The sequence below is a fragment of the Dendrobates tinctorius genome, unplaced genomic scaffold, assembly GCF_039654945.1.
Source record: "Dendrobates tinctorius isolate UK_male_01 unplaced genomic scaffold, ASM3965494v1 ptg000147l, whole genome shotgun sequence".
NCBI lineage: Eukaryota > Metazoa > Chordata > Amphibia > Anura > Dendrobatidae > Dendrobates > Dendrobates tinctorius.
The window spans coordinates 17,568,272-17,580,820 of NW_027361814.1; the positions used below are offsets into that span (position 1 = coordinate 17,568,272).

Sequence of the window (12,549 nt, forward strand, 5' to 3'; positions counted from 1 at the left end):
GATAAATATCTATCTTACTCATTTATATAGCGCCATTAATTCCACAGCGCTTTACAGACATTATCATCACTGTCCCAGATGGGGCTCACAATCTAAATTCCATAGTATGTCTTTGGAGTGTGGGAGGAAACCGGAGACCCCGGAGGAAACCCACGCAAACATGGGGAGAACATACAAACTCCTTGCAGATGTTGTCCTTGGTGGGATTCGAACCCAGGACCTCAGCGCTGCAAGGCTGCAGTGCTAAGCACTGAGCGATCGTGCCGCCCAATAACATTGACCATTATATTTATATATTAATATTTATTATATTAACTGAAAATTTATTATAATATTTCTGCTGTATAAAAAAATAAAAAGTGCACATTAAATATAATCATAACATAGACTATGGTTATCCATGATTACAAAAAAAGCTGTTTAGAACAAGAGCCGCCTTCACTATCTGGTCCTGCAGCGCATCGTTACTGCAGCGATTACCGCCGGCCTCCATTACCAGGACTGCACCTGTATAAGAGCAGTGCAAGTTCTGAAGAAAAAAAAAACTGACTTCCTATACAATGCAAGTCCTTATATCAGTTATGTCCAATCCGACAAGTGCATGGTCGGATGAAGGCCGAATTTAGTTTCTTCCCACTTGGGTACATGGCATGAGGGGCGCAATGATCACGGTCACAGAGGTCGCGGCTGGGCTTGTGCTGGTGACACCAGCGAAAACTTCAACTGGATGTGCGACTTCGGAGCCCATCGGACTCTGGTTACGCTACTGCATGGCATTATGCCTCCTTCATAAGAAGGACGTGTAATATTTTTCCATGGTGCTAATAATGTCGCTGTTCCTTTCGAGACCATCAATGACGCGCTGCAGTATGGTTTGATTGATGCAGGAACCAAAAGTCTGTCGCATGCAGTTCAGTATGTGGAGAAAATGGCAGCCTTTATCAGCATCTAAGGAAAAAGGAGATTACATATTAATCATTCAAGAGACACACATACAAAATCCCCACCCCTACCCTGATCCCAACAGCAGAGGGCCCAAAATCCTGTGTGCGAATGAAGCATTAGTGAGCATGTGCGACCACGTTGTCATCAATAGAAGATGGTCACACATGCTCACTAACGCTTCATTCACACAATTTTTTAGGACCCAACCTCTCATTATTAGTTGGGATCCCAATGGTTGGACACCTACAGAATATACGTTTATCGCCTACCCTGTGGTTATGTGAAATATTTTATTGGTGGGATGACCCTTTTAACCCCTTCCCAACCATTCAGTCTTTTGAATGGGTCCCGAGCGTGCAGCAATGTCTCTACTTTAACACTCCTGCTTTTGCAACCTAACAGAAGGCGGTCAGGCCTCTGGCTATCAGCCGGTGACCCTAAGAAGACAGAAGCAATTTATTACCGCTTCTGTCTTCTCCTTCGCAAGCTACAGAACGCTCAGTAAGTGTTACCTATAACTAGAAATCGGCAACTCTATTGATGGACCCGACAATCACACGATCTGCCAGGCATGGTAAAGCAGCAAGGGGAAGTTTATCCTGCAACTTGGGTTCCCACGGACGCCCCATTAACAGGGAAAAAAACTGAACAATACAAAAAAAAAGTTGTACTGTCCCCACTGAGAGCTTTAGATCTTTTGTAACCTCTTAGGAAACATATTGAATAACAAATATACGATACACTTTATTGATCCTGAGGGAAATTATGGAATATAAATATATCTACACTATAATTTACAAAAATCAATACAAATGTTAAATAAAAAAAGGCAAATATGTAGTTAAAACACATTGTTATTGGACACATACTGTATTATACGATTGGCTGCTGATAAGTCTTTGGCTTTGTGATTTTTTTTTTCTATGGTAGCGAATGTTACATCACACGAAAGCTTTATGTGTCTAATATAGGTTTTCAAAATTTTGTGTTTTTAGCTTATGGCAACAGTGTTCGACGCACGCGGGAACACAAAATGGCGGAGTCTAATATTCACAGCAAATGAGAGCAGAGGAATGATAAAATTCTTGTTTCTGCAAGGAAAGTCCGTGAAGGATATTCATGGTGATATGTCGCAGACATTGGGGGATCAATGCCCTTCATAGTCTACAGTTAAGCACTGGGTTGTTAAAATGTAAAACGGGCCACTTCAGCACCAACAATTAGGAACGTCCAGGACGACCGAGAGTGGTTGTTGTTCCGGAGATCGTCGATGCTGAGCACAACCTCATACTAGAGAATCGGCGAATTTCAGCTAAAGCGATAGACATCATGGGGATTTCCCGTGAGCGTATGTGTAATTATCCATGAACATTTGGGCATTTAGAAGCTATCTGCAAAGTGTGTCCCCAAATGTTTGACAACAGATCAGAAAAACATGCGAGTGCAAACTTCACGGTCCATTTGTCGGCATTTCCAGACTGATAAGAACTTCCTGGATAGACTGGTCACTATGGACGAGACCTGGATTTATTTGTATGACCCTGAAACCAAGGAGCAGTCAAAAGAGTGGAGGCACCGTGGTTCTCCTCGTCCAAAGAAGTTCAGGGTACAAAAATCAGCCACTAAGATGATGGCGTCCGTGTTCTGGGATAAGGAGGGTGTGCTGCTAGTGGACTACCTTCAAAAGGGTTCCTCCATCAATGCAAGGTATTACACTGAACTTTTGGACCAATTGAAGGCAGCTCTGAAGGCCAAAAGGCGCGGCAAGCTGTCCAAAGGAATCTTATTCCTGCAAGACAACGCCTCCGCTCACACTGCACAAGCAACCAAGGCAAAACTGGCGGAGCTGGGCTTCCAGCTGGTTGACTACCCACCTTATTCACCAGATCTATCATGTGTTTCCAAACCTGAAGAAACCCCTCAGGGGTACCACATTTCACACCATTTCCGATGCCATGGCTGTTATGGATGCCTGGTTTGAGGCAAAACCGAAATCCTTCTTTTTGCAAGGCATGCAGAACTTGGAATACCGATGTAAGATGTGTGTTCACATCAGTGGAGAGTATGTGGAATAAATGTAAAGTTTCATCTTCATATCTCGTTTCTTTCTGGGTAAAGCCAAAGACTTATCAGCAGCCCCTCGTATATATATATAAAAAAAAAAAACTACACATATCAGGAATACCCGCAACTAACAACCAACAGTGAGAAATATGAGCAGCATAACTTGTTTATGAAGCTGCATTTGTAGTCGGCCATTTTTCCCATTTATTTTATTTAGTGAAAACTATATTTCAAAAAACAAAAAAAATCTTTAAAGATGTTTTTTTTTGCATGACATTGCCGAAATAGGGGCTAATCCTGCTGACAGGTTATCTTTAAGGTTAGCAGACCTTCCATCTAGTAACAAATGCCCAAATGCATGAGCCCCTTCTACATTAATTCAATATATATTCCAGCTCCGATTTGCTGTAATATCTACTAATGACCAGCAGGTGGCGATGACATCCATTTATGACAATTGCAGCCGCCTATTTCTGGGTAAACATCTCAGCAAACTGACTCAAACACGACTTGGAAAATCGGGCAGAAATAGTCACTTACGTCTCTGCCTCCGGCAATCCTCCTGGATGATGCTCAGCGCTAGCTTATGTAACTCATTGTCCTGATCAGTTACCTGCATAGAATATAAATTGTATTACATACAGTAATAAGATCTTCATATTTAACAAAAAAATATACAAAAAAAAAAATCTAAATATTGCTGATGTCAGAACTTAAATAATTTGCTTTTGAATTTAGGAGTTTTATTATTTGTTGTCTGAGAACCCCATGATCAGCAGATTGAGGGGCAGTGGCACCTGCTAAGAGCCCCTCAGTGTCGTACTAGACATAGCTTACAGTAGTCGGACCCCCAGCGACCAAGAGTTTGGCACTATGGAAACCAGTCAAGTTCACATGATTAACCCATGCTCTATTTATGGTATATAGGACTGCCACTATTTCTGGCAGTCCCACAGACAATGAGTGAAAGAAGAGCAGGCTGAAATTGTGCATCTCGTAGGGGTTATACACTAATGTCTGCAGTGTGTAGAGGGAGGAAAGCATGTACAGTCCTAGGGAGGGCAGAGTAATCCGTTTAAAAGAAAGGCAAGAATGCACATGAACAGGTGATAAGTTTCAGGATAGAAGCTGTGCTTTAATAGCACCCTGGATACACACAGAGCTCACACCCAGCCTATATTACTGACACAGGCACTCCCACAAAAGAAAAATCTGAAACATGGATCAGACTGCAACCTGCATATTGGGGTGCCTGAAAATGAATAGAGGAATGAAGATTTCAGACTGAAACTTATATAAACTAATAAGGTCACCATTAACATATGTAAAGGCATTATTTCCATGTCACATTCAGTGGTGCTATCAATGGAAAAGTATTTATTTTCTGTTGCAATTGAAGACCACTTCATCATTTATGACTGGGAAAGAAAATGCTCGTCCTAGAGATATCACGTGGCCAGATGCCACTGATCACACTTTCAGGGCAAGTTTCACTGAAAGAAATTAACTGGAATATAAGTTGGTATACATGCAGTGTGTGTAGGAGCGTGTTCACACTGGCCACTATACAGACAAAATCAGTGTTTACGAAGTACCCAATGATATTTATATGCACTATTGCTTTTTATTTACTTACAGCAGGGTATATTTTATTTTCATCTTAGTTTTTGCAGGACACGTTTGACTAAACAAGCCATAAAAGTTATATTTAAAGAGGATAGGTCACCAGCTGAAAAGTGGACAGCTTTTGTCCTTGTTTTATTCCAGCTTCTACCTGAGTATTCAGGGTTTTTTTATTTTATTTTTTAAATCTGCCATGCTATTCTTGAGATATGAGCCTTTTTATTAAGTGCTGATCTTTATGGTCTTTACCAAGAGGGCGGTGCCCACAGGGTAATAATGCAGAGTAGCCTATGGACACGCCCCAGAGGATCCAGTGAGCCACGCCCCCTTGGAAAGACCATACAAATTAGTGCCAAATAAAAAGGCCTATACCTCCGTGACCGTATGGTGGATTTTATTTGTTTAAAACGCCATACTAAGGGGAAGGTAAAACTGGTCACTTCTGATCTAGTGACAGGTCCTCTGTAATGCATTCCCTTTAATTCTGCTCCTTCATGGATCATCCGATCACCAACGTATTTTATAGTCATCCATCATGACGACCAAATCATAAGATAAGCACAATACAAAAAAAGACCACTGCAGCTCATCATTAGTCCGGCCTCTGACCTGGTACACGTGTGTCTGGTGGCCCTTCAGGTACACCAGGCCCTTTTCCAGAAGTAGATGTATGGCTTCTTTGAATACATTATGGATTTCTTTGGATGTAGCGCTCGAACCCTCCTGATAATAGAAAGCAATGTAGATGTCACCAAATGATACAAAATCCAGAATGAATGAAAAACAATAATAATCATCATCATAATAACAGCAACTCTTTATTATATGAATAGTGTGATCCACCATTACCTGCGGTAACATTATCTGCTGTATTCCAGCTAAAACTAATCATAAAAATTCAGTATTTATCCAACAGCCCCATTATACATCTTCTTACTTCCAATACTTGTCTTTTTGGCAGATATCAACAACCCGTTCTATTTTAAGGAGAACCCATTATCTGTGTGGTCACGTCAAGGAAATAATTCCTCGGCCTCTTTTCTTAGAACGTGACGTTCTTCTGGTAATCTTCTTGGTTACTGGATGTTGAGTCTGCGCTTTGACGCCGTCACACGGTGTACAGACAGACGTTACTGACAAGGGGAAAGTCAATACCTGGTCCAGTTATGCATACATTACCAGGAAGGATTATAGAGGAATAGCACATGGTGTACGTATGACAGGCATACACTGGCCCCTCACCTCGGCCTTCTGGCTTGGTTTGGTGGCAGTGGACAGTAAGGATGGCACACTTTCCAATTCGCGTTGGTAAAAATTAGAAGTTTGATTCTCATCCAGAAACTCCTTTATTTTTTCACTCAGCTGTAAAATGAGACCAGAATGTGACAACACGTCCTCGTGTCTGGTGTAATAAGAAGAGACAACAATGAGGAAGAAAGTCATCTTTTTTTTTTTTTTACACAATGAAACCACCTGGCGATCATCACTTCTAGTGATCATCAAACATTACCTGGTGATCATCATACAAAGGGATCATCACAGCCCAGTGATCATCATATCTAGCGATCATCACACATCACCTGGTGATCATCACATCCAGAGATCACTACATTTAGTAATCATCACGCATTACCTGCCAACCATTACATCTACAGTAGATATCATCACATCACATCATCTAGCATTCATCACATCTAGTGATCATCACACCCCAGCTGGCAATCACCGTACATAACATCTAGTGATCATCACCCAACTGCCTCGTGATCATTACATCTAGCGATCATTACTTCTAGTGATCATCAGAGATGACCTACCTATCATCAAATGTAGCGATCATCACACATCACCTGGCAAAGCATCACATCTAGCGATCGTCACATCTATCAATCATTACACGGCAATCACCACACACCACGTAGTGTTCACATCTAACCATCATTACACATCACGTCCAGCGATCATGGCACATCACCTGGCGATCCTCCAATCTAGCCTTTAATGTTGGACCCCACTGCACAATTCCCTGCAGTGCGTATTATAATGTGCGGTGATTGTGTATAAGGTCTCTCCTAATCCGGAGTGACTCTGTATCAGACTTTAGACCATTTTCCAGTGCACGATTTTAACCGTCCACACACCACAGACAATGAGTACAGGGGCGGTGGGTGACCATTTATTTTTTATCCATATGAATCTTATAAAAGAGCCAAGGAGCCAGCGCTGCCTATGGTCAGCAGGCAATACAAAAAGTGCACATGCACGTATTAGTTTCTAACTGAACTTTAAAATGAGACATTCAGCAAACAATTGATCAATTCTTTGAGCCACCCCGCCACGTCACGGCATTCTCATATGGGGCAGTCCTACTCTACGTTTTTTATATACACTGTGCCATTACGGCCTCCAGTCTGGTGAGGCAGTGCGGAGGTTAGACCTGACATGTCCATGTTCGGACCTGGTCGGCCTTTATCTGCGCTCGCCCTTTCTGGCGCCATGGGGGTGATTCAGAAACGCTTCAGGTACATTTTGCATTTTACACAGTCTTCTTTTTAATACTTTTAGGAGGCCGTAACGGCACAGTGAATATAAAAAAAACGTACAGCAGGACTGCCCCATGTGAGAATGCTGTGACAAGAATTGATCAATTGTTTGCTAAATGTCTCATTTTAAAGTGCAGTTAGAAATCAATATGCGCATGTGCCCTTTATGTATTGCGTTCTGACCACAGGCAGCGCTGGCTTCTCCCCTCTTCATATGAATCTTATACCGGGATCTGGAAACCCTTTTGAGTGTAATGATGCTTGGAGGCAGCCGAGAGGACTCGTAGAAAAGGTGAAATCCTACTTGGAGGTCAGAAAACTTACAAGAGTCCATGCGATGGATCCGTCAGCTGATCGGGGACAACAAAGGGCTTATCATAGACATTTCTGTACAGGTGCGGGAGGTCCAGCATCCGGGTGATCTGCACATCCAGAGTGGGGTCATCCACTTTATCTAAAATAATAATGGATTTCATTACAGCGTTCCCCTCGTTAATGGTTTTGCTCATTGGTAATTGTATTGCTTAGACTTTATAGCGACACTATCCCGGTTGCGATGGGCAACCTGTGCTTTCACATAGCGCTGCAGTGTAAAGCATGATGGAGAGACAGCTGCTGTCAACGTTTTTATGTAATCCTTTATACACATTTGCTGTGACTGGTCCATTTATTAAAAAAACTGGAGGGGCTGGTTCAGGGAACTGCACTAAATTTATTAACAGGCTCCTTATAAATCCGGAGCGCTTGGAATTGACTTGTTGCATCTTTTTAATCTAAATGTATGTTCACATGTGGAATATCAATTTCTGCTGCTGTTCCAGAAATCCATGCACATGAATTCATCTTACCTGCAGTGAAATTTTTTTTTTTTTTTTAATTTTGGTGCAAAATTGTGCCCAATTTAAGATGCAAGTTCTTATCTTGGGAAGTTTTTTTAAAAATTAGGGGTCGACCAAATGAGAAATGTTCTCCTCTGGATCCGTAACTGCAGCAGATAGCATGGGAATATTTGTTTCTGCTCAATCACATAGTGGTAAGTTTATTATTAATAGATGGATTTTTGGTTCTTACCGTAAAATCTCTTTCTTGGAGCCTTCATTGGGGGACACAGAATACCATGGGTGTATGCTGCTACTGGTAGGAGGCTGACACTATGCAAAACAAGAAAATTAGCTCCTCCCCGGCAGTATACACCCACCGACAGTCACTAGGCACCTCAGTTGGTGAGAAAGCAGTAGGAGAAGCAACGGAACACTCTGTACCAACCCAACAAGGGACTCAAAGACCCAACACGGTACAATTTAAACAGGGAGGGTGCTGTGTCCCCCAATGAAGGCTCCAAGAAAGAGATTTTATGGTAAGAACCAAAAATCCATCTTTCTTTATCGCCTTATTGGGGGACACAGAATACCATGGGACGTTCCAAAGCAGTCCCAAGGGCGGGAACAGCAATAAGGAACGAAAGAACAGGAAAGGCTTAGGTCGGCCGGTGCACCACCGCCGCCTGCAGAACCTTCCTACCAACAACTGCATCAGACGAGGCCTGGGTATGAACCCTGTAGAACCTCGCAAATGTGTGCAAGGACGACCAGGTCGCGGCCCTGCAAAGTTGCAGAGCCGAAGCCTGGTGTCGAGCGGCCCACGAAGCTGCCACAGCCCGGGTGGAGTGAGCTCTCACTCCCGGAGGGGGCCGTTTTTCCTGAAGTCGGTATGCTCCCTGAATGGTAGAACGAATCCAGCGAGCGATCGTGCATTTGGATGCCGGAAGCCCTTTCCTGTGACCTTCAGAGATGACCAGCAATGAATCGGATTGACGAAATGAAGCGGTCCTAGCGAGGTAGACACGCAAGGTTCTAACAACATCCAGCTTGTGGAGTGACTTCTCAAGAGGGTGAGAAGGAGCCGGACAAAACGATGGAAGAACAAGATCCTCGTTGATGTGAAACGAGGAAACCACCTTTGGCAGAAAGGAAGGAACGGGCCTGAGGACGACTTTATCCTGATGGAGCACCAGATAAGGAGAACGACATGACCAAGGCCGCTAACTCAGAAACTCTTCTGATGGATGTAATGGCGATCAAAAAGGTTACCTTTCATGACAGAAGTGACAAAGGAATGTCCTGGATGGGCTCAAACGGCGCCTTTTGGAGAGCGCCAAGAACGAGATTGAGATCCCAGGGTTCTATTGGTGAATGATGAGGAGGAGCCACATGAGCGACTCCTTGGAGGAACGTCTTAACCTGCGGTAAGGAAGCGAGCTCTCTTTGAAAGAGGATAGACAAGGCAGAAACCTGGCCCTTCAGGGTACTGAGAGACAGACCCGAATCTAAGCCAGACTGGAGAAAACCCAGTATGGACGGAATGGAAAAGGCCATTGGAAAAACTTTTTTATCGTCGCACCAACGGAAAAAAGCCTTCCAACTCCTGTGGTAAATGCAGGAAGAGGCTGGCTTCCTGGCTTTGATCATCGTCTGAATCACCTGGCTGGAAAAACCTGATTCTCTTAGGATTGCGGCCTCAACGGCCATGCCGTTAAATACAGAGACCGAGAATTCTCGTGGTAAAGGGGGCCTTGCGAGAGAAGATCCAGATGGTCTGGAAGTCTCCAGGGAACGTCCGCGAGCATGTTCACCAGTTCCGCATACCAAGGCCGTCTCGGCCAGTCTGGAGCCACAAGAATTACTGGAACGCCTTCCGATTTTATCTTCTTGACCACTCTTGGGATCAAGGCAAGAGGTGGAAAAAGATAAGGGAGTTGGAACTGGGACCACGGAATTACTAGGGCGTCGCAAGCGACGGCTAGAGGGTCCCTGGACCTGGCTACGAAGCGCGGAACTTTGTGGTTCATCCGAGATGCCATGAGGTCGACGTCCGGAGAACCCCAGCGCTTGCATATCTGATCGAAGACTGAGGGATGGAGAGACCATTCGCCTGACGCTAGGCCTTGACGACTCAGAAAGTCGGCTGCCCAGTTTTCCACCCCTGGAATGTAAACGGCGGAGATTGTTGGGACGTAACGTTCTGCCCAGCGCAGAATCCTGGCCACTTCTGACATGACTTGGTGGCTGCGCGTGCCGCCCTGATGGTTTATGTACGCCACAGCCGTGGCGTTGTCCGATCGGCTTGCCGACGAGAAGGGGTTGCCAGCGAAGAAGGGCCAGAAAGATCGCTCTGATCTCGAGCAGATTGATAGGAAGAAGAGCTTCCTGTGGGTTCCAGTGTCCTTGGGCCATCCTCTGATGAAAAACCGCTCCCCAACCCAGGAGGCTGGCATCGGTGGTGATGACTTGCCACCGAAGCGGGAGGAAGGACCTCCCTTGGAGGACTGATGTATAGTGGGGAAAAAAAGTATTTAGTCAGTCAGCAATAGTGCAAGTTCCACCACTTAAAAAGATGAGAGGTGTCTGTAATTTACATCATAGGTAGACCTCAACTATGGGAGACAAACTGAGAAAAAAAAATCCAGAAAATCACATTGTCTGTTTTTTTTTCATTTTATTTGCATATTATGGTGGAAAATAAGTATTTGGTCAGAAACAAAATTTCATCTCAATACTTTGTGATATATCCTTTGTTGGCAATGACAGAGGTCAAACGTTTTCTGTAAGTCTTCACAAGGTTGCCACACACTGTTGTTGGTATGTTGGCCCATTCCTCCATGCAGATCTCCTCTAGAGCAGTGATGTTTTTGGCTTTTCGCTTGGCAACACGGACTTTCAACTCCCTCCAAAGGTTTTCTATAGGGTTGAGATCTGGAGACTGGCTAGGCCACTCCAGGACCTTGAAATGCTTCTTACGAAGCCACTCCTTCGTTGCCCTGGCGGTGTGCTTTGGATCATTGTCATGTTGAAAGACCCAGCCACGTTTCATCTTCAATGCCCTTGCTGATGGAAGGAGGTTTGCACTCAAAATCTCACGATACATGGCCCCATTCATTCTTTCATGTACCCAGATCAGTCGTCCTGGCCCCTTTGCAGAGAAACAGCCCCAAAGCATGATGTTTCCACCACCATGCTTTACAATAGGTATGGTGTTTGATGGATGCAACTCAGTATTCTTTTTCCTCCAAACACGACAAGTTGTGTTTCTACCAAACAGTTCCAGTTTGGTTTCATCAGACCATAGGACATTCTCCCAAAACTCCTCTGGATCATCCAAATGCTCTCTAGCAAACTTCAGACGGGCCCGGACATGTACAGGCTTAAGCAGTGGGACACGTCTGGCACTGCAGGATCTGAGTCCATGGTGGCGTAGTGTGTTACTTATGGTAGGCCTTGTTACATTGGTCCCAGCTCTCTGCAGTTCATTCACTAGGTCCTCCCGCGTGGTTCTGGGATTTTTGCTCACCGTTCTTGTGATCATTCTGACCCCACGGGGTGGGATTTTGCGTGGAGCACCAGATCGAGGGAGATTATCAGTGGTCTTGTATGTCTTCCATTTTCTAATTATTGCTCCCACAGTTGATTTCTTCACTCCAAGCTGGTTGGCTATTGCAGATTCAGTCTTCCCAGCCTGGTGCAGGGCTACAATTTTGTTTCTGGTGTCCTTTGACAGCTCTTTGGTCTTCACCATAGTGGAGTTTGGAGTCAGACTGTTTGAGGGTGTGCACAGGTGTCTTTTTATACTGATAACAAGTTTAAACAGGTGCCATTACTACAGGTAATGAGTGGAGGAAAGAGGAGACTCTTAAAGAAGAAGTTACAGGTCTGTGAGAGCCAGAAATCTTGATTGCTTGTTTCTGACCAAATACTTATTTTCCACCATAATATGCAAATAAAATGAAAAAAAAACAGACAATGTGATTTTCTGGATTTTTTTTTCTCAGTTTGTCTCCCATAGTTGAGGTCTACCTATGATGTAAATTACAGACGCCTCTCATCTTTTTAAGTGGTGGAACTTGCACTATTTCTGACTGACTAAATACTTTTTTTCCCCACTGTAGACATCGTCCACCAAGTGAGGGATTATCTCACTTTGAGAGGGAAGAGAATGGGCCGGTCTAAGGACCTCGTCGTCTTGACCCAGACTGAAAGGAAGGACAGCTGAAGAGGACGAAGGTGAAACTGTGCAAAGGGCACTGCTTCCAAGGAAGCTACCATCTTCCCCAGAACTTTCATGCAGAATCGAAGGGGAATGGGCGTTGGCCGTTTGAGGGCTCGAATCCCTTTGAACAGAGCTGCAAATTTTTCCCTCGGAAGAAACACCCGGGCCAGGTTCGTGTCAAACTACATGCCTAAAAAGGTCAGACGCTGAGTGGGGCTGAGAATGGACTTTTCTTTGTTGACTAACCATCCGAGACGGTCGAGAGTATCCAGGGTTATCTGAAGACTTAGGAGACAGTCTTGACGGGACGAGCCCTTGATTAAGAGATCCT

General features: G+C 44.2%; 1 protein-coding gene across 3 annotated transcripts in view; it reads right to left on the minus strand.

Annotated features, from left to right (window-relative positions):
* Positions 1 to 283: 283 nt before the first annotated feature.
* Positions 284 to 12,549, minus strand: part of STN1 (STN1 subunit of CST complex) — a 56,264-nt gene continuing 43,998 nt past the window's right edge. For all 3 annotated transcript variants that reach the window (XM_073546496.1, XM_073546495.1, XM_073546497.1), the window contains 5 exons: positions 7,500 to 7,629; positions 5,875 to 6,034; positions 5,242 to 5,355; positions 3,550 to 3,622; positions 284 to 948 (listed from right to left, as the gene is read on the minus strand). In XM_073546496.1, coding sequence (XP_073402597.1) covers positions 788 to 948; positions 3,550 to 3,622; positions 5,242 to 5,355; positions 5,875 to 6,034; positions 7,500 to 7,629 — 638 coding nt within the window. In that variant the 3' untranslated portion in view covers positions 284 to 787. The remainder of the gene's footprint in view (positions 949 to 3,549; positions 3,623 to 5,241; positions 5,356 to 5,874; positions 6,035 to 7,499; positions 7,630 to 12,549) is intronic.